At 29.2% G+C, this 26,179-nt stretch overlaps 1 protein-coding gene across 5 annotated transcripts in view; it reads right to left on the bottom strand.

Annotated features, from left to right (window-relative positions):
- Positions 1–26,179, bottom strand: part of LOC119672375 (muscle M-line assembly protein unc-89) — a gene marked incomplete at its 5' end in the record, with an annotated part of 50,525 nt that overhangs the window by 15,892 nt on the left and 8,454 nt on the right. The window contains 12 exon segments of one of the 5 annotated variants that reach the window (XM_038083401.1): positions 5,156–5,506; positions 5,572–5,752; positions 5,821–5,903; positions 6,927–7,400; positions 7,716–9,165; positions 9,614–11,404; positions 11,807–11,967; positions 12,041–12,247; positions 13,970–15,767; positions 19,168–19,328; positions 19,673–21,623; positions 21,681–21,875. In XM_038083401.1, coding sequence (XP_037939329.1) covers positions 5,403–5,506; positions 5,572–5,752; positions 5,821–5,903; positions 6,927–7,400; positions 7,716–9,165; positions 9,614–11,404; positions 11,807–11,967; positions 12,041–12,247; positions 13,970–15,767; positions 19,168–19,328; positions 19,673–21,623; positions 21,681–21,875 — 8,556 coding nt within the window. 5 annotated transcript variants of the gene reach the window in all.

A 26,179-nucleotide genomic window follows, 5' to 3' on the forward strand; every position in this document is an offset into this window, starting at 1 on the left:
TTAAAACTTCCGTTAAAAAATGTTTAATATAAAGTCAGTCAAAGTGTCAGCTAAATTTATTAACAAAAACACATAAAAATTATTTTACAAAAACCTTCTTTTAAAAAAATATGTATATATTTGCTTATTGAACAGAAAACTTCATTTTATACACTTTTAATTTTAAAACAGCCAAAGTGTCAGCTAACTTCACTAAAAAAATGTGAAAGAATTTCAGAAAAATCTTCTGTGTATGCGTGCTTGTTAAATATAAAATTCCTGTAGATATAATTTCAAGGTTAAAATTTGATAAATTGTGCTGAACAGTTTTTTATAAAAGATATTCAATGTCAAATACTAATATTCGTATAGCTAAGAAATTAGCTAAGGTACAGGTAAGATATATCAATCAGTTTAGTGAATAGATTATGATTATAATTGATGTTTATTGATTGATGTTTGCTTTTAGACTTAAGTGTTAAGTGGATAGTTCTGAATCTGAAGACATGTGTGAGTGGAATATATAAATTATAAGCCATTAAGTGATAGCAACTACAAAATACTAAAATGTTGTACGAAGATATGTATATATTTTATTCACATATATTTGTGTATATACTTCTGTATATAATACATTTCCTTTTTTTATATGTATTTGAATATTTTTCAAATTATTCACAATCTATATAAGTTTTGTTTGTAGTAATCCTACATGAATAACGCAACGTAAATAAATAGCCAAGTTAATTGTTAAAAAATGCTTGAATAAAAATGACTAAATATTTTTTGGCAGCAGATTTGAAATATTTCAAATAGATTTTTCTTTCTGTCTTCTGTAAGAAAACCTTGTTTTCTTTAACGGTCGATGTGCCGCGGTGACGCTATATATAAAACAAAGTGTGTCAACTTTAGTATTTATTTGTTTATTTCAGATATAGAAAACAATTCGAACTCGTATTTTGTAGATTTTGTGTATTTTCCAACCAAAAATATTTATTGTATTTAAAAAAAAAATCATACGAATTTAATTTTTTTCTTCGCAATTTTGTGTGATTTTTTTTTTTGGTTTGTAACGAAATAAAGTTGAATTTCTTATTTAAAAACTAAACAAACTTGTCGCAGTACTAAAAGTTAATGACATTTTTTTTATAAATGGTGAACAATGTCAAGGATTTGCGTATTATTCTATTGTAAATTGATTTCTTACTTTTATATTATGTACAACTTGTAAGTGTTTTTTCATTTATAAATTATTATTCGGCTGCTGTTAAATTCACCTGCCAAACACTTAATTCTCAAGTTTGTTACAATTTATTAATTAATTTATTTTTATTTATTTATTTTTTTAATTTATTTTTTTAAATTCTTATGCTATGAAAAGAATTGAATTTTTATCTCAGCTTTTATTGTTTTAATTCGTACAATTAGTTGTTTACATTTTGCACCCACTATGAAATTTAACGTTTGGTCTGCATTATTTTTCAATAAAATAAAAATAATTGTTTTTGGCATTCAAATTTTAAAAAGTTGAAATATGCCAGATTGTGCAGCAACTGTTGGCTAAGACAATTAAAAATTTATGATTAATTGCAAATAATTTTAAATTTCAAAATTTTCTTTAAGTAAACTTTTTGTTTTCATAAATACATATTTATACCGAAACTGTGCTTATGATGCGCTAATTACACATATTAATTGTGTTTGATAATAAAATATAATCTAACCTGTTTAATTAAAATAAGTGAACAGTTGTTTCCTATTTAATTTTCGTTTTCAAAGTAATTAATATTTTTGTTAAATTTTAAATGAAGAGCAAATACTTCACTAAAATGAAATGATTTATTAATAGGCTTAAAATTTAAAATATATATATTTATTTTTTTTAATGATGGTTAACAAATAATGGATTAAAGAAAATGTACTAAGCTTTTTCTATTTGCTTTACCTTGAACTGTCATAAATTTCAAACGGTTAGCTGCATCTAACAATTCTTTATTTCTGACAGATAATATATTAGTTGGGTATTAGGTTTGTCAATACAATTTTTTTTTGACTTTTAAAAGCGGCCATAATGCGCCGCAACCTGAACACATTTATAGTCCTGCCTTTTAGCCCTAAACATTTAGATTTTTAATATATTTTAACACTGGTAGCCGGTGGTAGTATAACAATGTCACCTAAGTAGTGCAGCTCCTGTCTGTTTAGAGCGGGACAAGTAGTAAAGAGGACGTCCGCATTATCGGTGGAAGGACCAGGTGACCAAAGATTTGGAGGCGCTCGGTGCTACCAGCTAGCAATAACAAGCAACTATTCGGGGTAGCTGGCGGAGGTTACTCGACGCAGCCAAGAAAAGTCATTTATATTAAAGAAATTCATTTATATAAGGACTAACTCAGACTACTAGTACAGATACTTATAGCCACATAAAAATCTGAGGTTTACCCTGCTTAGCGAACATATAATTATAATAAGAACAGAAATAACCACCGCTCTGGTTATTTAACATTAAAAAATATATTTATAAATACAGAATAAGATATATACGCCATACAATTTTAATTTTTTATATATAGTTGTATAATTATGTACAGCAGTGGGAGCTACAGGAATTGATGATGATGTATTATTATTGTGGTCTATCTGTTATTATATACTAAAAAGGCATTTCCTTCTAACATAAGAAAAAAAGTTTTTTTATCATTTTCTATATAAAACATAATGTTATATCAATCAATTTAAATTTGACGAATTTACATAGAGGCCAATAGGTTCTATATATTTCATGTTGAGTATAATAAAATTATTTTTGCTTAACTAAAATTATTTATTTTTCTTAGATTAAAATTTATTTAATATTGTTTTATTCGTTTAAGTTTCCGGCATAAACTAAAATATTATAGTTTTAATAAACTTATTTTTAATTCTATTTTTTTGCTACTTTATGTTTTTAAGTATATTTTGGCATAATGCCCAACGTGTATATATGCGAGTATTTATTTATTTTATTTATATAGATGATGAAAAAGTTTTTCGAAAAAGCTTTCTAGTCTTTAACAGTGCATAAAGTTCGAAAACAGAAACAACTATTCTATTCGATTTTCAACATAATCGTATCATATGTTTTCAGTGTTTACAGAAACTGAGTTCTTTTGAATTTAAAAGCTGTAGATCGACCTTTAAAAAATTTATTCATGTTGTAGACATCTTGTGGATATTTCAAAAAAATTTTAAGATAAAAGATGGCGCTCAGTCAAAAACTATTTAATTTTTTCATTTTATTCAAAAATGGATTACGTGCAACAAAGCGATTAGAGGGTTTCTGAATAGAATTTAATATGCCGGAAATGATGACCTCTATCATCATAAAGATCAGTTTGTTTTCGGACATGTTTACTTGGACAATACTTTACTGGTTCTACAAAATGTAAAGTAGACGAACATAAAATAAGACAGATAACGTCTTTTGTTGAATCGTGCATTTGTAGTCTAACTCTGTAAATGAAGAGAATTAGTTCACGTCAGCAGAAAATAAATAGTTAGTGATTTTGATAAATTTTAAGATAATTAACATTAATTCAAAATTATGAAAATTTAAATTTTATTTTCGATAACTTTTGGTGAAAACCTCATTTATCTCAAAAGTATTGTACATTTTTTATTCTAATACTTTTTGATCACGCAATGTATGACGAAAATCAAATAATAGAATCACATTTCGTTTGATTAAATGAATACAATTATTGCAATATAATTACTATAAATTATGGTTCCTTATATATGAATCATCCACATTCAGTGAGCAATTAAAAAATACTTTTCCACTTATCAGCAATAGGTAGAGCAATGTGTCGAAATGATTGGTTGGTTGGTTGGTTGCAGTGGCAGGTCATCAGTTAAGTGTCCATGTACCTTAATTAGCGACTTCTCGCCATTTTGCTGCCGCATTGCTTTAAGAAACCCTTAGACTAAATCCATTCAGTAGAATTTAGATAATTTAATAGGTCTTTCGTTTTGATCGATAAACAGTCTGATAAGCTGTAAAAGAAATACCTCGCTAAAAACCTTTTACTTTTGGACGCCAAAGGCAGGCATTCACAGAGAAACTGTTTAATGGTTTCTTTATCCTTCAGGTTAAGAAGAACCTGTGGAGAATGCACAGTTTCTTTGAGTGAATTTTGAAAACTAGATTTCAATTCACTTCAAAATGTTACAAACAAAATAAAATCAAGGCAATGAAAAGAGTAATAACTGAATACGATGAAAAGAGTTAATGCAGGTTGAAACTTGTAAAGCAATTGAAGGAAGTATTCAGAGAGGTTGATAGATAGAGAAAATTGCTTGGATAGTAGTATAATGAGAAGTAAAGGAAAGTTAGTGATAGTGTGAAAGATAGGTCTGTAATGTGAGTTATTTTATTTCTAACTATGCCTATATTGTTGCGTCCATTGCAAAATTTTTTACTTTTATTTTAAATTTGCAATTAATTTGTAGACACGAACGTCACATCTTCTTTTTCATTGTAACATCATCTATATCGACTTGTCTTTAAATTTTTTAGAAGAGATAGATTGTAAATATTATTTTTTTTTTAGTTTCTTTAAAACTAACTTTGACTTACATATAATGTTGACCTAGATTATGATAATAGCTGTTATAACTCTTTTAAGTATACGGAATTATCCCTTCATTAATTTCCTGATATGTGATTTAATTATTAACATATGACTATCGATTGCAATTCAATATAAAACATATACAAATGACACTATAGGTACATTACATCGTTAACTGCGGATATTACAACTTTTTAATTTATTTATATTTAAGATATTTTAACATTGAAAATATCTGTATTTTTTCTGCATTCGTTTTCCATATTTATTTTGTGTTTTAAGTGCAGTTAGCTAGCAGTTTTTTTCATTACCTTTTTGTTGTAATTGTTGCTGTTAACTGGGACTTTAAATTTTATTTATTTTAATATTATAAAATGATGTAGGTAATTGATATCAAGACGCAAATGTATCAATTACTTTAGTAAATTATATTCATGATTTTTCTCTATTTGAACAATAAATAAATATTTCAATATTATTTTTTTGGAATTTTTATTAAATTAAGAATAAAATATTCGAATACAAATTCACAAAAAATATTTAATAATAAAAAATAGAACACATAATACTATTTTTATGCAATGAATTCGGCTCATTTGAGAGTATAGGTAACACCAGATTTTTTCAATAAAAAGCATCCATCTTGTACATCGAAATTAAAATAAAAATTTAAAGGGAAAAGGAAATATTTGAGATAAATATGAATAAAATATATCTTTTATGCTCTCTATAATTTTATCGAAAAAACATTGTTATATTAATATAATATTTGGCAAAAAATAATTCGTACTTATAATATAATAATAATATTTAATATCTAGCGAGACGTTGGGTGCCGGATACTAATAACTGTCCAGACGTTGTTGCCGTTCCCAATGGGTTTATTGCTGTACATGAGTAAATACCAGCATCATCTGAAAAACATTTTAAAACATGTTAAACACTGATTGGAAAATTATTCATAATATGTATAGATAACCTGGATAGGCTTGTGGCATTGTTAGACGGCAAACACCATTTCTATATTCGAGTATATGTTTATTGCTGTCTTCTAATTCGTAACCATTTTTCGACCAAGTTACATTCGGTTGTGGGTGACATTGCACAATGCATTCAAAACGTGCTGTACGTCCAGTGGTAGCTGCAATATCCTTCAGTGGCTATAGAAAATACATATTTTTTGTTAAATTTTTAATAAAGGGCAGTGAGATTATTTTATTCTTCCTACCGTTATGAATTGTGGTGGCTTCTTCGGGTGCTCATCCCGATTTAGATGCGCATTAACTGGTATATCTGATGGCAGTTCCGGTACTATAATTTTAATTATTTTTGTGTGAAGCAAGTTTGGCATTTTTTTCAGAAATTATTTTATAATTTTTATTTTGAAGCACATTTAAAACATAAGCACGTAAATACTTTATATTAACAAAACACAATAATATAAATTTTTTTTATTTTTCAACACAAAACATTTATAAAACAATACAAAACAACAAGCATTTTAATATAAAAAATATTTATATATAAAAAAGTAGCATGCAGAACATTTAATAATATATTATTATTAAAATTAAGTTAAATAAAATAAATAAGTTTTTTATTAACTTAATTTAAAAATTTAACTTCTTAAATATTATTAAATTAGATATACTAGTACATAGATGTACATGGTATGTATATTCAAGCTGTGAGTAATCTGAAGTAGTTTTAAAAATATTTTTAACTTAAACATTTTTGTAAGCTTGTTCATATAAGGTATGAGCGATTTAGTTAAAGAATAGTTGAATGTACATTATATTTATATAAGCGCTGAGGTAGACATCTAATGCTCAGGTAAATGCAATATATGTAGAAGAAGAAAACATTAAACTCTACATTTAATAACTCTACATTTAGTTCAAATTATTATAATATTTAATAAAAATATTAATAAACACATATATGATATATATACATATAATACAAAATGTCATATATATTACATATTTTACAAAGAATTTCATTTTTCAAACCGATATCATTATATGTATGGTCTGAGTTTAGATATATAATTGAAATATTAGATAGAGTTGAATTACGTTGAAAAATGATTTTTTTTGAAAGAAGCATTAACCCTCTGATATGTTTGCATAATTCAGAAGCTTATGAAAATATTTTAAATGAATTGATTTGAAGTGAGAAAAATCTGAAATGTTTAATTCTTTTTGTCAATCGAAAGCATATTTTCATACATTTTAAAAAAATGTTATTACAACATCAAATAGTATCACAACAGCAAGTAAGTTTAGAGAATAAGGCAACTAAACTATTCCTCCAAAAAAGAATAAAAAATACCTGTACGTATAAATGGTAAATTTGACAACCCATCATTTTTATGTAAACGATCAATATTGATATCAATCGCTTGAGTATTGGGCAGACTGTAACGTTTCTTAAATTTGTTAACTCCACTGTACCCCGCAGTTGGGCTACTGCGATAATGTTCAGTATCAGAGTTAGCATGCAAACTAGAATTAGAACCCATCATATTGTAATGCGGCTTTGTAATTGGTGTGCGTGCATCTTTAGTACGTTCGTGTTGTACTGGTATAATCAAATCACTGCCACCAGGTGTTTTAAGTGGATAAGGTGATTTTCTGCCAGAGCCAGCAATAGCATTTTGATTTGTTGTTGGCAGTGACGAGGCGGATGAATTCCATTGGTTCCCCACAAATTTTCGACCCTCTCCAGGAAATAAAATGCCAAATTCATATCCGAAATCGTATTTAAAGTATATAAGTCCAGTATTAGGATCTACACACTTTGTACCTTTGTTTTTTGGTATTGTGATTATTTATCAAATATCAAAGAAAATTTTATTGTCAGTCAAAACTTAGCTTATTTATTAAAAAGATTAGTAATTCGTAACAAAACACAAGCAATATAAAAAAGGGTGAAGAAAAGTATCTAAAATATTTTGTTTAACCAATCGAACCGAGTTAGTTCATCAAATTTTTTTATTTTCGAATCATTATATACGAGTATAGTTCTTCATCAATATGAAAGGTATATAGCGTATTTACTATTATTTGTTTTTATTCGAAAAAGTTATCCATATTATATATTTTATCATAATTTACTTACCGTATTGTGAAACTCTTGACTCATCACGGTAGGCTTGTGGTCTAGTATCCCCTTCACTGGGAGCACGTTTGAAACCAGGTCTAAAAGCATGTGTTATAACTTTTGGTTCAGCATTTGTACCATTTACTAAATTGGAAGTCGTTTTTGTTGTAGTTTTCTGTAAATCGCTAGTTATATCCTCTATAAACTGGTGTGATTTTTGCAAGAATGTACTGCCCATACGCTTGGCTTGTGTATCTGCCTGTGTTTGAATATAACCATATTTCGGTGGTGACCCAACTCTTAAGTTCATATCGTCACGTGGAAAGCTGGGCACATATCGTGGCTGCTCTTGTAAATTTGATTGGTACTGTTGATTGTAGTTGCTAGTACGCATAGTAGTATGACGATTTAGCGATTGTGTTTTATTTTGTGAACTAATATTGCGGTCCCTACGTAGTGAATTAGCATCTACCTGTATTTTAGAAGGCATTTCAGGGCCACGATCAAATTGCATGGGAGAAAGAACACGTTCATATGCGCGTGGTACACTACAAGCTCGCCCTGGTTGTGGTGGTTCAACGTGTCGATATCGTAAGCCACCAGCATCTCCATACGGTGTCCATAGTGGACGTATCTTCGCGTTTTCCACCTCACTCTCATAATCACTCTCACGGAATTCTCCTGGTATGAATTTAGTTGGTGTAGGTGGTGGCGGTACACTAGAGTGTCGGGAAGGCGTTATGCGACTTGGACTGGCAGTATAAGGAAAAGGTTCAAGTGAAGAGCTTTCTTCTTTTTGACTATCAAAGTGTATAACCCGCTTGGTTTGCTGCATATTTACTACACGTTGACATGATTCTGAAGACTCCTTCATGTGCATAACGTTCTTGGTTTCTGTGGCCATTTTGGCTGTATGTAATGGTGTGCCAGCTATTGCATTATAGTAAAGTGTGGGTTTTGCCTGTTGCTGTGTCTGAAAATCACGCTGTTGTTGTTGAGTTGCTGCTATAAATTTTGCTGCTACCGGTTTGGGTTTAAAAACATGTTGTTGCTGTTGTTGTTGGTAATGTTTTTGTTGCGTAGATTCTTTTTTAATTTCATGAATTATTTCTTTCTTGATAGGTTCGAATTTAGGGCGGTTAAAGCTACCCACAGTTGGTGGATTTGGCTCGAATTCCATCGGCGATGGAGTTACTACCACAACTGGCGACTTGTGGCCATTGGTAATAGTTGCTTTTGGTGTAGGTGTTGGAGGGAAGACAACGCGATATCCTTTAATGTCTGTTTCAGAAGTACGTGAGACGGAACGGAAACGTTCTTCAACTTCGCTGTTATAATCACTGAATTCAGCAGGAGTTTTTCTATAAGCGCTTACGATAGGGCTTGGTGTAGTTGTAGTTTTAGCTGGTGTGGCATAAGATGTATTGTACGACACATTACTGGACATATTGGTGCTATATTTGTAGTCCTTTGAAAATATAAAACCAAAAATTTACTTAATTGGAATTTTAATAAATTATAACGAATATACAAAACATTTAATCAGTTATTTTAGTGTTTGAAAATTTTTATGCATATTTCACATTAGTGTGTTTAATATAAAATAAGCTACTAATCGTGTTAAGGTTTGACTTCGATAATAAAGCGTGTTAACATTATTATTATGCTATATTAGTTTTTGTACATATGCGTAATTTAATATATTTTATAGATGCTTTGTAGATGAAATCTTGCAATAATGATGTTTAAAACGTATTTGGAGTGCATTTTAAAGCAATTATAAACAAGGCAAAAACATCAACACTAAAATAGCAAAAATTTTGGACGGTATTAGATACATGGCATGAGTGCTACATAACAACAATAACAACATATAAAAAATTTTTGTCATAAGAATGGTAACAACGAAATCGAACCTTCTCTTCACGTGTATATTCATTCGAAAACTCTTGTCTGTCGTGTCCATTCTGATTGATGCAGTAAATTGGTGCTGGAGGTTGTTTTTCTAAGTGCGGTGTTTGATAAATCGTTCGTTGGGGTTGCGTTCTGTTATTGCTTGATTCGTAATATGAACGACTTTCTTGCATTGATTCCATTTTTTTGTAAGTAGTAACATCTTCGGTATCAGCGGCATATCCACTTTTTTTGAAAGTGTGTTGTGGAACTGGCACTCCCATTGAGCCATCCATTGATTTTGGTCTCTGCGTACCTCCAATTGGTCTAAATGTATTCTCATCTGATTCACTACCACTGTATTTCCAGCGATCACTCTCATAATCACTTTCATATGTTTCTGTACGTGTGATTTGAGCCGGTATAACAGGAGGTGGAGGTTTGTAGATCGGTTTTGGTTCTTGTTGTCTTATTGGTATTATTCTTGTTTGCAATGTGGCAGGAGTTAATGTTGGTACTGACATTGGTAAAACTTTGGAAGGACCTTGTTGTAAGTTTTGTTCCAATGTTTTTTCCATTGCTTCAACTAATGATTGTCGGCGAACTTCGGGTTTGGGTGCAATACATATTTCGGGTGGTGTACCGGGTTTAAGTTGTATGTCGTCTAAAAGCACTGTTTCTTTCTTTATTGGTATGGGAATCGATATAGCTTTTGTTGCTTGTTTTACTAGAAATGGCGCACTTAACTCTTTTGTAGGCGTAGGCAATTTTTGTACATTAATGATTTTTTCTTTTGTTTCAGCTATAGTTTTATTCTGCTCCACATCACCAGTGCAACTTTCATAACCACTAGTTAGATTAGGTGTCCACAGTTTTGACATAGCTAGCCCTTCTGCTGAAGGTTTAGGCGAAGGTGAACGATTTGCATTTTGGGCTGGCGAAGATAAATTTGCAGCTGGCCGAATAATGGGTTGCCCATATTCCACTTTGACTTCTTTAGACATAGTTGATTCATGTTTATAAGTATGCGAAGCTTGAGGAGGTGGTAATAAAGGTACCCCACCTTGCGGTGCTTCTTTTTGATTTTGTTGAGATTCTTCTATTATTTTTATTTTTTCGTTTATCATTGGTGGTTTAATAATTGTACTCGATTTCGGGATGTAACATATTTCTGGTGGTGAACCCGGTATGAGATTCAAATTCTTGAGATCATCAGCTAGTGTAGCTTGTGAACTGATAAGTGTTTCATTGGGTTTTATGGCAATAGGAATAGTTAATTTCGGTAATTCGTCAATTTTTTTGTTAATATCCAAAACGTGTGGCACACTTTGTTGTGCATCAATCTTTTTGAAGTATTCAAATGATGATGACGTTTTTTCGTTTGTATTTATTTCAGACTGAGAAGACGATGTTGTCATCATTGTTGTGTCACTATGCACATTGCTTAGTATAGGCTGGGGTTGTGTAATAATAGCTGCAATTTGTGAATGAGGCTTTGGTGGTACTTTTGGTGGGGTTTGTGTTGAGCCGATTTTGGTTGACACCGTCTTTAAGTGTTGTGAATCGGTAGTATCCATGTGAGCAGGTACACTGATATTGATATTTATATTGTTGTTGGTAGTGGTAGGTGTTTTTGGGCGTTGACTCAATTCAGGCAAATCTAAGAACGATGATTTGTGTTCTAGACGCATTGTTGCTTCAGTGGTGCAACGATGCTCAGTTATAATTTTCGACTCAGATAAGCCATGCAAATCGGATGCAGTGGAAACTTCTGACTGATTTGTTTGAAAAGATTGTGGTTCTTTGGTGAAGTTCTTTTTAAGTAATTAGTTTTTATTTGTATGATGTAATGTCATTTCAAATGTTTTAAATTGTGATAATTCAAATTGTTTTATGGTAATTGTATAGTTTTGATGATAAATGTTTAATTGAAATAAAACCCAAAAATAATGAAAGAAGCGGTTGGAATTTTTGTTTAAGCGAGTCGAAAATTCAATTTTTATTTGAAACGTTGTAAAGAAGAACAATGAGAAAAAAAGTTTACAATATATGCATTAATATAACTTATGATATATGTTTATTTTATACATATGTATTTTAAAAAATCATCTAAAATGATTTATGAAAATTTACCAATTAATTTCAATATTTTTACAATAAGATATAGGTTTAAATAGTTTTTTTTATAACTAAAATTTACGAACATGCAGACTTACTTCAGTTTTTAGTTCTGTTGGAGTTTCGTATACAATTGTTTTTACAACTTCCTGCAAGCGTTCTGGAGATGGTTCCAGAACTGCGCAATCAGCTATACTTTTAGCTTCACCACCAGCATTTGTTGCTTTGACCATGTATTTTCCAGAATCACTCGTTTCTCCTTAATTTTGTTAATTTATAATGAATATTTTTATTGAAGAATTTATTTAGTATTTATGATTTAATATGCTAACCTTTTTCTATAATGAGTTTGTAGGAGTTTCCTTGTGATAGCAATCTATGTTGTGACAGTCCAGCTTCATTAATTAGCTTATCGTCTTTCATCCAAACCACAGTAGGATCTGGCAAGCCAGTAACTTCTACTTCCATTATAATTTTTTCTCCTCTTTTAACTACTTGTGCTTGAAGACGACGCCCAAAAACTGGTGGGAATATTGTTTCTGAAAAGTAGAAATCAATAGATGTTTCTTATTTATTTGTCGCAATTATTGTTATTTTCCATAAAAATAAACTAAACTTCAATGAAAAGAATTTGTCCTACTGAAATATAAAGCTAACAAAATGCAAATTATAAACATATATGAAAAGTATAGAAGCTTAGTATAGAACGAAATGAATTAAAAAATTTGTCGGAATTGTCTTATTTTTTTAGAAATAGCGTTTTCGATTGCTGAATCTGGAATCAATATAGATTTACTTTCGATCTGTCAAATTTTGCTGTCCAATCGAATATTTCGAAAACAATCTAACATTTTTGTAGTAATGCTTGTAGATATTTATATATTACATACATACATATAACGAATTAAATGACACTTTATCTGTTAATTCATAAAAAATAGCTGTTAATTTAGGGCAATCTTGCTACTTTGGCAAAATATTTGTTAAACCGGTGATGTTATCCGTATCTGGTCGATCATAATTGTTTAGTTTTTGAGGATCGCAGGATACTTAACAGTAAAATTCTAAAATTGACTAAAAAAAAACTCGCTGGATAATACCCTATTTATAAATTTGATTTATAAATTTAAAATTAACTTGTTTTTGTATAAATTATAATTTAATTGTAATTTTGGCTGTCGGCTGTTATGAAAATAGCGATTACTCTTGCTATGTGAACGGACTATAACAAATCGCGTTCAAGTGTAGCATACAATGCAGGGTTACCAACTTACAAAATAAAAATTGTGGCGGTGTCTTCTATGCGCATTTTTAAAGTTATAAATTCTAGTATATTTTTTACGTGGAATTAACTTAAAAAACAAAACAATAGTAATTCAAAATTATTGGAGAGAAAGTCCAACATACTGAACATTTGTAACGTTAATATATTCGTATAGCTTCCTAAAAGAGTTAAAGACTTAAATGAAGAGACCACTAACACAATAAAGAATGTGTTGAAAGAGTGTGAAGAGTGTCTATATGAGAATCTATAACATGAGAAATTATTTGCATAAGTTTCGCAGCTATATAGTATAACATTAATTTATACTATATATAAATTAATTAAACACCATTAATACTGTTTTAGTCATTCGTATTAAATATAATATAAATGTAAATTATTTGTAATATTTAAATCTTGCAATACAAACAGATATATTTTGATTAAATTTTCAACGAGTAAGTGTAAATGCAAGAAATATATTTTTCTTAGATTTTGGCGGATCATTTTAATATAAAAAGATTAAAAATTGTATTTAATGACATCGCTGACTGCAAACGAAGACAAGTTATGTTAAAAATAAAAAGGAATATATTTAAAACTATTTAGTATCAAAAAAAAAAAATTATAATATATATACGCCTGTAAATGCCAAAAATTATATGACTGAATGAATATCTTTGAATTTAAAATACAAAACTATAAACATTTTCACAAAAACGAAAATTAAAATTGGCAAATGGACTCATAAAATCAACTTTTAATGTTGGGGTTGCTCTCTGTACGGTATGTGCGAATGTGTCCCTGACCTGGCAGAGCTAAAATTTTAAAGAAAAAATCGAATATCCAAAATCAATATTAGATAGACATGTTTATTGACGTGTGTTTGCGTATAAGTGCTTTGTATCATGTATTTTTTTTTGTTTATTTAGAACGGATGAAAACGTTTATAGTCTTAAAAATATATATATGTTAAATAAATATGAAAAATACTTACTTTTAACTACTAAATCTGCAGTGCTTGTCGATTGACCTATTGTATTTGTTGCTGTGACTGCGTAACGTCCTGCGTCAACTACGCCTACTTGCTTTAGATCAATTGTTACACGATTACACTTATTAGCAATTTTCATGCGTTCATTTTCAAATAATTGCTCGCCATTTTTTTCAACTTTGATTTCGGGCGATGGAAAACCATCGTAAATAGCTTCGAGGCTTACATCAGTGCCTTGATCTACAATTTTACCTGTCAAAGGTGTCGTAAACCGTGGTGCAATCTCTTTGCGTATACGTGTTGGTGAGGCGGGTACGGCTGGCAAACTTGGGGTTGTACCATTTGATGCAGATTGTACTAGTACAAAAGATTTTTGTTGCACACTGGGGCTTGACATATCTTTAGTTTTATGCAATTCTTGATAGTGATGACTCTCCATTATTTCTGGACGTTGATTACCAAGTTGTTTTAGTGATTGATCTATGTGCGCAGAAGAATGGTGGACTTCGGTCTGAGGCATATTACCTTCATATGAATTAACTTGTGATGTTGATGTGGTGGTAAACGTTTGTTTCTTAATAGTCACACGTGATGATTCTGTGTTATGTTCTTGTGTCATTGTCTGTAGATTGCTTGTCGCTGGCACTGTTTGTAATCCAGTACCCATTAAATTAAGAAATGCTATGCAGGATGCTTTACCTACTTCATTCTCAGCCACACAACTAATTTTACCAACTGACTCTGTATTCGCTTTTTGTATTGTTAGCACCTGTCGTTCACCACTTGTAGATACCAGAAAGTTATGACCATGCACAGGTTGATCATTGAAATACCAATGTATTTTAGGTGTGGGTTTTCCTTTTACAATGCACTCAAATTTAACAACTTCATCAATATATGCATTTCTGTCCGAGAATAGTTCTTTGAATTCAGGACAAGTAAGTTTTTCAACAATTTCAATTTGCTGATTACGTTGATTTTCAGGTACATTTACTGATTTTACATTAAGATGTGAAAAACATTTTGCATCACCTGCATTATTTGTAACTTTAATCGTGTACACTCCTTTATCATCCGCATTCACATTTTTTATAATTAATTTGAAAACACCTTCTACGGGCTTTGAAACTGTCGAAATACGCTCATTTTCTATTAACTCCTTATTGGTTAGATACCATTTCGCATTTAATGGCTGATCACCGCTAGCAACAACTTCCAATTCAACTGTTTCGTTCTCATCTACAAGTACATCGGTTAAAAATTTTTCGAATTTCGGCAGTATTTCTTTTGGTAACGATTGTCTTTCAGCTTGAGCGCGCGTAGCTGGCTCGGCAATATTTAATGGGGTCACCTTGAGCTCACAGCTACTAGACGTCTCACCAGCCGAATTAATAGCGACTACTTTATAATTTCCCTCATCTTCCTGATATACTTCTTGTATAATTAGTGAGCACCGATCGCCTTGGAAAAGTAATTGTATATCAGCAGATTCTTTGACTGGACGATCATTATGATACCAAATAACTTCAGGTTCTGGTTGACCAACAATTACACAATCTAAACGAACTGGCTTGCCCTCGAATATTGAAACATCTTTCAATGGTAGTTGTACTGAAGGCTTAATTGGCTCCATATCGGAAGCTATTTCTGAATCGGATGTTTCGTTCGGCAAACGTCCTTTTACGATTATATTACACGAACTAAATGCTTCACCAGCTAGATTTTTAGCCGTCAATACATAAACTCCGGCGTCGTTAGGATAAGCTTGGGGGATTATTAGCGTAACACGTCCGTACTCATACTAAAATGAAAATTGATGCGAAAAGTAGATGAAACCATTGAGAAAAAATCATTGCTTAAAATAATTGCAGAATTCAATTAATTTTTGTAAATGTATTTGTGTATATGGTGAATTTTTATTATTTAGTGGTGAAATTTAAATTTTTTTAAAATTTTTTATTTAAATGTTTTTATTATATCAGTTCATGATTTGTTCAGATTTTTGCTGAAATTTTTCTTTTTACTATTAGGCTTTTATTTACAAAACAAATTGTATGTTATTATTTTGCTGAGGATGTGAGAGTATCCGGCAGACCCACTGCTGTGTAAGGTTACTAAACGGGAAATGAGCACAGGGTATTACAAATTTATATGATAGTGAGAAACGCTAAATTTATTTCAAAAATATTTGTTTTTAACTGACGAAACGTTTAATTTAAACTATAATAAATTGTTCATATAAATTGTTTTGATTTAAATACGTTTTTTGAAAAATTCATTTTAACTTTAAAATATATATTTATAACCAATAAAGTCCAATTATTGTAATTATTTATTATTTGCAAGTAAATGAACTAAAATCATCTTACATTTCATAGATAAAGCAAACACCCTGCATTAAAAGAATCAGTTCTTCTCGAATGAAATCTATTTTTGTGTTTTGTTTAATATTTGTGAGGTTTGAGGTTTTTTTGTGATATAAATTTTTTTTTTCAACAGTGTGTACATATGTTATTATTAAGAGTACATGAAGACTCATCATTATCAAACATGACTGCAAAATCATACCCCCGCATTTGTATAAACAATTTTGTAAAATATTCATACTCAGTTGCAAATTCAAGTCTAAACAAATGAAAAAACAAAAAAAAAAAACTAAAGCTAATAGGCAAAAGGAAAATAATTTTGCCCAGCAAAATCTTTGCCCGCCTACGATTTTTGTGGTGAATTCAAAGAGTTGAGCTGCAAAACATTGGCATACGATTTATTTTAGCTAATATTGCAAATTTTATTACATATAATATTTAATGCAAAAATAATTCATTATTCAAGATTAACAATTAAAAAAATTTACTTGACACAAATATTGCATATTGCAGATTTGTATATTATACACGCTTATACATACATGCATAAATGTTTATAATTTATCAGAAATTGTTTTAATTTTTCATCTCTTTAAAAAAATTTAATTTATAAGACATATTGATTTCTTTATTTTAATGAACCAATTTTCACTATGTTATAAATGCATTAACATTTTTTTCTTAATGTTAAAAGTATTTGTTGAAATTTATTTGAGCATCTTCAGTTTCGGTTGCAAACAGTTTTATTTTTTGAGTACACTACATTAATTTTATATGCATAATATGTATAAAATTAATAACATTAATAATATAAATTATATTAACACTTTTAATTATATTCTTCAAACTTTTTTTTATAAATAAAACTTTTTTATATATTTTATGGATTTGTAATACTTTTCACCACTCTATTTCTCATTAGGTTTTCGAACCGGAAAACTTTTTTGAGTTAAAATATATATTTGTATAATTCCAATTCAGTTCTAAATGAATTTTGATGTATCAGTTTTTAAAATGAGTTGTTTTGTTAGGAGTAAAATAATTTTAATGTCTTTTTTACAATTAAATAATTTTAATTAATAATAAACGATTTAATTTTTTTTGTTTAAAAAGTCGTTTAGTTAGAATAATTTATGTGTATATTTATAAACAAATTAAAAAATGATGACTGAAGAACTGATCGTCTCTGATCTGAAATAAACCGATCTATTTTTTTAGATTAGATTTGCGTTTTCGCAAATTGGCACTACATTTTTGTTGAGTACAGGTTCAAAACCCTGATTCTTAACCTCGTATTGCTGCGTTAATTCACAACATAATTGTTTATTTAATAATTGTTATGAATTTACATAGCATAGGCCTGTGAACTTTGTTGCACATTCATTTTATTATTTATTTTAAATTTCCACCTTCAATTCTAAAATGTGCATTGCATGCGCATTGAAATGATCTGGCATTTCATTACTTGCATTTGTTTCTTGTTGAATTATTTTATTTCATATATTTTCATTACGTTGTTCATCAGCATATTTCTCATCGCTATACTATTTCTAGTAAGTCTTTCAATGAATTATTTTTTTGAGAAATTTTGAGATTTTTCTAATAACAAAATATTAGTATCAATATGTTTGTGATAACTAATATTAAAAACTAAAATGAAGCTTAATAAATTTATTTTTCGATTCTTCAAAATATTATTACTTTATTTTCAAAAAATTTGTATTTAATTTTTTTTTTTTGGGTAAAAAGCATTTTGACATTAGCGCCTTATATTCAGCCTTAACCTAGACCGTAATTTTTGTCTCTCATCTAATAATATGCCATATTATTGTAACCAAAATTGGCGCCATTGTTTCTGAGTACATGAGCAAAAATCAAATAGACACCCTTCGATCTGTTGTAAATATTTTATACTCATGTTTAATTATAAGTGTTAAGGTCTTAATTAATTTATTAATATAACATGTTCCAAACTGAGATAAGAAATACTCGTGATGTGTTTCGAGTACCAAAGAATAAAGGAAAATAGTGTAAAAAGGGTGGAGGTAAATACATTCAGGAGTAATGTCGTCATTACAGGACATGCAGGTATTTTTAGATCTGTATGAGCTTGTATATAATTCAACAACTTAACAGCTTTCCTGAATAAAGTAATGTTATAAATTTCTATCTATTTTATTAATTAATTTCTATCTATTATCCATTTCTATTTTATTTTTATCTTCTGATAAATATTTCGACTTTGCTCGGAACACGATATCATCATCTTCTTTATGAAGTTTCTTCAGTTTCTAGTATTTATGTTGAATTATGAATAAAGTACGAGATCAAAATGATACTCAGCTCTAAATTTTCTAAATATTTCATATCCAAACTGTGTTTTTATTTGTTTTATCAATTTTAAAAAGAAGATATTTTAATTCACCTAATACAATATATATAAATTTTTGTAAATAATATATGAACGCAATTATAGCGCGTCACTCTTGTTTAAAACCACAACTATTTTGGCGGATTTTTAAATAAAAATGTTTTAATTCAAAAATTATTTTTAATTATTTTGTTCATTTTTAATTCAAAAAAATATAAAAAAAAATAATTGAATATAATTTTTCACCACACTGAATAAATAATGTTTCGCACCATTCAACAAACGTACACATGCATAGGAGCCTAATTTCCAAAAATTTTATCACTCCAGCAGACATAATAAATTTCGACTGAACGTTTTTATAGTCTATTTTTTATTTGTTCTAATTTTTATTTGTAAAATGAAATTGCAAATAGTTTTATTTTTCTTAAATCTAATAATGAGATACTTAATTGAATACTCACTTTAATTTCGCGTGGATAATATGGTTTTCCATTGTGCAACCAGAATATGTCAGGTTGTGGTATACCACCGACTAAAGCTTCTAGTTTGATTTTTTGACCTATTCGTGCCATAGCATTTGTAAGCGGTATTTTGAAATGAGGTAATTCTGTAGGTTCCAAAGCTAATAGATAAAAAATAAGTGCAAGATTTCTTCTGATTAAAATATTTTAATTATATATATAGAAATTTTTTTCTTATATATATTTTATATGTATATATTTTCTATATATTTCTTAAATTGTTTTATTATATGTGTTTTTATATAAATTAATAAAAATATGTATTATTTTACTTCCATGCACAAAACTACATATAATTTGTTTTAAATATAAATACTTAAATATATGTTTTTATATACACTTATAAACTTTTATATACACTTATATATATAAAGGAATATTTTATTTAATATATATGTTTTTCTGCTTTCAATATTTCTAATTAATTTTTTTTTATAATACTTACGTTCAACCAGCAAGCTAGCAGAACAGTGTTCAATTCCAGCAGGGTTTGAGGCACTGCATGTGTATACCGCATCGTCTTCCAAAAACACCTCTTCAAATCGCAAGGTAGCTTCACCATTGTTGTAATTGATTATATAGTCCGGTGAATCATCAATACACTTATCATTCTTATACCATTGGACAATCGGTAATGGATTTCCACTTACTGCGCATGAGAATTGATAAGTACTGCCTTCAATTGCTTTGCCACTTTCCAGTTGACGCACAAATCGTGGTGGTATCATTTGTACTTCTGCAGCATTTTCACGTACCGATAAATTGGCCGTAGTGGTAGAGGTACCAACAATATTGGAAGCACGACAAGTGTAATTAGCTGAATCAGCTGCAAAAGTTTCTTCAATGATTAAACGACATACACCTTTGTTATAACTAGTTTTATAATCGGTATTGTTTTGTATTGATATACCATCTTTTAACCATTCTACCATGGGTTCCGGACTACCTTTGACTTCGCACTCAAAAATGATCTTATCCCCTTCACGTGTTATAGCATCCTTAAGCGCACGTTCGAACTGCGGTGAAGCGTATTTAATCTCACTAAACATTTCATTAATTTGTATATCTTTTCTTATATTTTCGGTTATTATACGCTGATGGTCAACAATATCACGTGCTGTTTGCAAACGAGTTGTTTCATCGCGTAACGCTTGTAATCGTGATTCTTCTTCTCTTTTTGCTAATTCTCTTAATGCCTGCAAACGTGATTCTTCTTCACGTTTACTTTGCTCTCGCAATGCTTGTAATTTGGATTCTTCTGCTTCACGCATTGCTCGTAAACGTGCTTCTTCTTCACGCATATTTTGTTCTCTCACTGTTTTCAAACGTATTTCTTCTTCACGCAAAATTTTTAATCGTGTTTCTTCTTCACGTGCTGCCAATTCTCTTACAGCTTGTAAACGTGTTTCCTCATCACGTAATGCTTTAAGACGTGCTTCTTCTTCACGTGCTGCTTGCTCTCTAGCTGCCTGCAGACGTGCTTCTTCTTCTCTTAATGCTCTCAATCGAGCTTCTTCTTCACGTAATGCTCTTAATCGTGCTTCTTCTTCACGCGCAGCTTTTTCTCTTGCGGCTAAAAGACGTGCTTCTTCTTCTCGTAATGTTTGCTCTCTTACTGTCTTCAAACGTATTTCCTCTTCACGTAATATTCTTATGCGTGTTTCTTCTTCATATGCAGCTTGTTCTCTTACTGCCTGTAAACGTGCTTCTTCTTCACGCAAAGCTTTTAGTCTGGCTTCTTCTTCACGTGCAGCTTTCTGTCTTGCGGCTAATAGACGAGCTTCTTCTTCTTGTTTTGCTCGTTCTCGCAGTGCAAGTAGACGCGATTCTTCAGCTTCTCTTAGCGCTTTTAAACGTGCCTCTTCCTCGCGTGCCGCTTGTTCCCTAGCAGCCTGTTCACGTGCAGTTTGTTCACGTACAGCTTGTAAGCGTGCTTCTTCTTGACGTATTGCTAGCTCTCGCGCAGTTATTTCACGTGCTGCTTGTTCTCTGAGTGCTTGCAGACGTGCCTCTTCTTCTCGTGCTGCTCTTTCTCTTGCTTCAGCTTCACGTTGTAATCTTTCTCGTTCAACCTGGTCTCGCGCTTCTTTCTCACGTTGTTCACGCATACGTTCTTCATTTTTAAGACGTTCTTGCACGATATTAATATCTGATTTTAACTTAATGAACGCTTGGAATATAGCCATCACATCATTGTATAATGTTGAAACTTTATTCATGTCGTACGCACATTTCGAGGCATTATCTAATTTTTCTCGTAAGGGCACCTCACGATTGGCAACATATTTTTCTATGTCATTCACTAGATTGGCTGCTTCTATTGGATCTCGTAAGTATGTGATTTTGTTTGCGACACTATTATAGAAGTAACTGATTTCACGGTATTCTGCTTCGATCTAAGTAATGTGGAGTTAGTAAGTATTATTTTTAAATGATGTCTACTAGAAATTTACCTTTTCTACCATTTCAAAGAATTCTGTTGCTTGATTGAGTGAGTTACGTTTACTTTTAACTTGTTCTTTAAACATTTGCCATTTCTCATTCAGCTTTCTTAATTCATTCGTTACAAATTCTTCACTTTCTGGATTTGAGACATACAGTTGTTGGCTAGTCGTTTCGGTAAATTTATCTATACGTTTTTCAAGCAACTATATTAAGAGAATAAATTTTTATGTTAATATACATTCTTCCATACGTAGGAGTTATATTTAAAGAAAGTGCGTATATGTCCTTAAATAAACAGTTGTTATTAGTGGGAATAATTGTAGTGGGAATAAATTAAAATGAGTATTACCTAATAAATGGGCTGGATAACTGTAAGACTCGGTTAGAAAGGGTCAGTATATAGATTTCTGTTCTAAAATTATTTGTATTGCTGTTGCTTACTGGTTATTAACTTAATTATTTAGCATTTACTTGGTTTTCAATATCATTCTCTATAAATATTACTTATCTATGCTGACTGAAATGTTTATTATATCGATTTCTGTTGGAAAGTTGGAAAGCTCATAGGAAAGTCATTCGATTTGCACATATATATTTTAATTTATCTCTTCCATAACTGATGATGGAATAATGGTTTTTGACTATCGAAAATTATAGGGAAGATAATGGTGTGATATTAAATCGAACTTAGAATAATAATTGCTAACAGGTAAGAACTGCAACCTATGGTATGCAAATTTTAAATTAAAATATCATACTGTCATTTATGTGTATTAAAAGTATGATAAGAATTAATATAGGTTTCATATATGATTTTCACATAGGAAAAGTAGTATTTTAAAAAAATAAGACAAACTTAGAAATTAAATTTTTTCAAATTAAATTAACTTTTTCGAAATACGATTTGTTGAATATGTTAATGAAGTGTAGAATAAATCATCTTTTACTTAAGTGATCTTATATATTTTTAATTAATGCAAAATATATACACCATATAAATGTGGTGCCTAATTTTAAGCATTTTCTCAAGGATGAGATATTAATATGTCAAGAATATAACTATGCCTCCTACATTAATTTCAAATTAGATTCACATTACATGCATGATAAAAAGTATGATTTATTATTTGATGAAAAAATAAAATATTTTAAAATAAAATTGTTCAAAAATTTGTATAAAATAAAAAAATTTTTAAATACATTTTTATGTTATAATGTTTCAAAATTTAATTAAAGTTGATAAGTGCATTTACAAATCTAGTATAAGTTTACTTTAGAATACTATATATTTAACAATTAACTAAATTTGTTGTTTTTAATTACAAATTGTGAACAGCTGTAGCTGTCAGTTATATATAAATGCAATTAAAATCCTATACATTTTGCTCAAGATACAGTGACGCTTCATACTCAACATGGAAAAGACATTATAAATTATAAGAAAATGTTCCATTTCTAAAACTTAATGTGCAACATGGCGTATGAGTACGCAAAATATTTTATGTGTAAATTATAGAGTGGCAATATAAACTTTATTTATACGCTACATTTGCTAAGAGAGATGAAATTGTATGATGAATTTTCTTTCTAATAGCAAAAATAAAAAATTGTTGATTTTGTTTGATAATTTCCATTTGGACAAATTGTTTTTTTTTTTATAATTAAAATTTTATTTTAATATTATTGTTCAAAACAAAAAATTAAATCATCGATAAGAATTGTAGTGTGTGTTGCAACATGCAACACAGAGCTCAACGAAATGCAAATTTTGTAATTTTAAACATTTTATGTGTGTTATTTTGTGACTAGTAAATATTTTATGTTCTTTAGTTTCAGTAATAGAAAAATAAATTTTAGATTTTATTTACTACATAATTTTAATGATTTGTTTATGATTCCTTTATTAGAAATTATATTTAAGATGATTATTGGTCTAAGCTATATATTTTGGTGCATACGATTTAGATCTTCTTTTCATTCAGAAAATGTATAGTAATGAACAATTTTGTTTACAGACATATGAACAATTTTGTTCACAGATATATATGAGTATATCTGAGTACATAAATTTAAATTTTGTGCTTGCTTTGCAATATATGTCCATTTATATGGGGCCAAATTTAAAATTTCCGCTTGTATTTTAAGTTACGCCTTGATATTTAAATGATTTAGGTCTGGTTATACTGCTATATAATAATATTTGAGTTATATCTTGAAAATGTAACTAATTTAACTCGTATGTAATTAACTTAACTCTTATGTATGTATATGTTAAAATGGTTATAATTTATAGTGGCAGCTAATAGCATCAAAAAGATGAAGGAAAACAAAAAAGAAAATAATATATTATTCTACAAAAGTGCTAAAAAGAAAGTAATTTCACAAAAATTTCTATGTCTTCGATGTCTTTATGCAAGTAGAAATGATTTTTTAATGATCTTAGTACATGTTGTGTCTAAAAAAGCAAAATGTACTCATTTTAAGCTAATATGTAGAAAAATAAATAATAATCGTAGCAAGACCAAGAAAGGTAATCCTACTTAATCGCTATTGCAAATATACAATCTAGTTGGCATTATTATCTAAACCGTTCTGACAATATTAGCAATTATTAACTGTATTGACTATAAACTATACTAACTACTCTAAATTGCCCATTAATTGTAGTTTACTGATATATATGTATGTATTTTTAAAAGGTGCTATATGGTCAATTCGTTAAATTATGCATTAAATTTTTTATGATCTTATAGTAGCTTATATACATTTAACGTGAACTGTGAAGCTGTGGAGATACTTTACTTTCCCAAAAAGTGTCTTTCTCACAAATTGACTGCTTTAATTACATTAGTTTAAAGCCAACTATTCATTTATTACCACTGTATTGCTTCCATAAATTTATATCGAATAAACTCAAAAATTATATTTTTTTTTGTATGCTTAAGGTTTTGAATTTTTTTCGTTTTTGTCGGAGGTAACTTCACGTTCAGGGCATATTTCAAGTTTGAATGTCCGATTGGATTGCATAATAAATTAAATTAAACATTATCGAATATTTAATAATCGCTTCTGATATTGTTTTCTAATCGCTTAAGTAGTTCAAGTGCAATAGGCTGGTATGCAGAAGAAAAATCAATTTTTGAGTTGAAAAAGAAATCGAAAATTCACTCTACCGCCATATAAAAAGCGAAAGTATCTCTACATTTTTTTTATGTTTGTATCTAGATTTATTCTTGTGCACAAAAAATAAAGGATTGACAAAGGAAATCTGCGAATAAATATCGGAATTATAAGCAATTGAGTCAAATATTTTAGGTTGTATTTTTACCCTATCTAACGCTTTAGATCAGGACTGTCCAGACCATATAAAATAGCGGGCGAATACAAACCACTGAATAAGTTGGAGTGTCGCAGAAATAAATATATACGTTCATGATTTTTCTTCATTTAGTTTTAAAAAGAGGTTTTTTGAACAGTATTGAACTACAACAACAAAAATTTATTTTTTATATTATTGAATTTTTGGCAGACCATACAGCTATTTCGAGTATTGCCAAATACCTACCGCTAGTGGTCTTGAAAATAATTCTTGTACTTAGTTTTAAATTAATTTTTGATTATTTTATCTTTTACAATTATATTAATATCAACATTATTAATATTAGTTGGATAAGTATTTTTTAAACTAGTTATATAAAGAAATCTATACTAAAGTCTTTGTCAATTAAGTAAATTAACGTAAAATATAATAATAAAATAGTTGCTCAAGATATTTGCCTATAGGAAAGAGTGACACTTTTAAACAATTTTTTTTAAATATTGATTCATATTAAATCTATTTAATTTTTAATAACACTGTGTTTTTGTTTGACAGTAATTGAATTACCTATATGATTAGCATAAAAATCTATTGTAATTCAATTTTTTAAATATTTTAAATACGTCTTTGATTGCATTCATTTGCAATTGAGTAATTCCAAAAAATAAAAAAATTTATTTCTAAAAACATAGAAGAATAGTACAAAGATATATTCCAGACTTTATGTATATAGTAACAATTTTTTTGTTTATTAGAAGACTGGCATATATAAGACATAAATAAATATGTCTGTGATTTTATGATCGACAAAATGACTTCAAACGAAATAAACGGAAAATGTTGTAAGCAAATTTTTCAACTATGTATAAATGTATAAATGTCGAAAAATTGACAAGTAATTTATTATTAAAAATATGTATATTTCCAGGGTTCTATCTAATAAAAATTTCCATGTACACATATACAGGAAAATATATAAACATGACAAAATGTAGAAAAGTGTTACGAAATATGTAGGAAGCGTTGAGGAAGGCTTGTGTATATATTTGAGCTAATATGTATATATAATAAAAATTTTTATTTATACCGATTTTTGTGCATTTTAACTTTTATATTTTTGAAAAAGAATTTTCGAAACCACTAACAAGAATATTAATATTATTTATGAAGCCATTTCTAGTCAACTAA

This window comes from Teleopsis dalmanni, chromosome 1 (assembly GCF_002237135.1).
Source record: "Teleopsis dalmanni isolate 2A chromosome 1, ASM223713v2, whole genome shotgun sequence".
In the NCBI taxonomy this organism is placed as follows: Eukaryota; Metazoa; Arthropoda; class Insecta; order Diptera; family Diopsidae; genus Teleopsis; species Teleopsis dalmanni.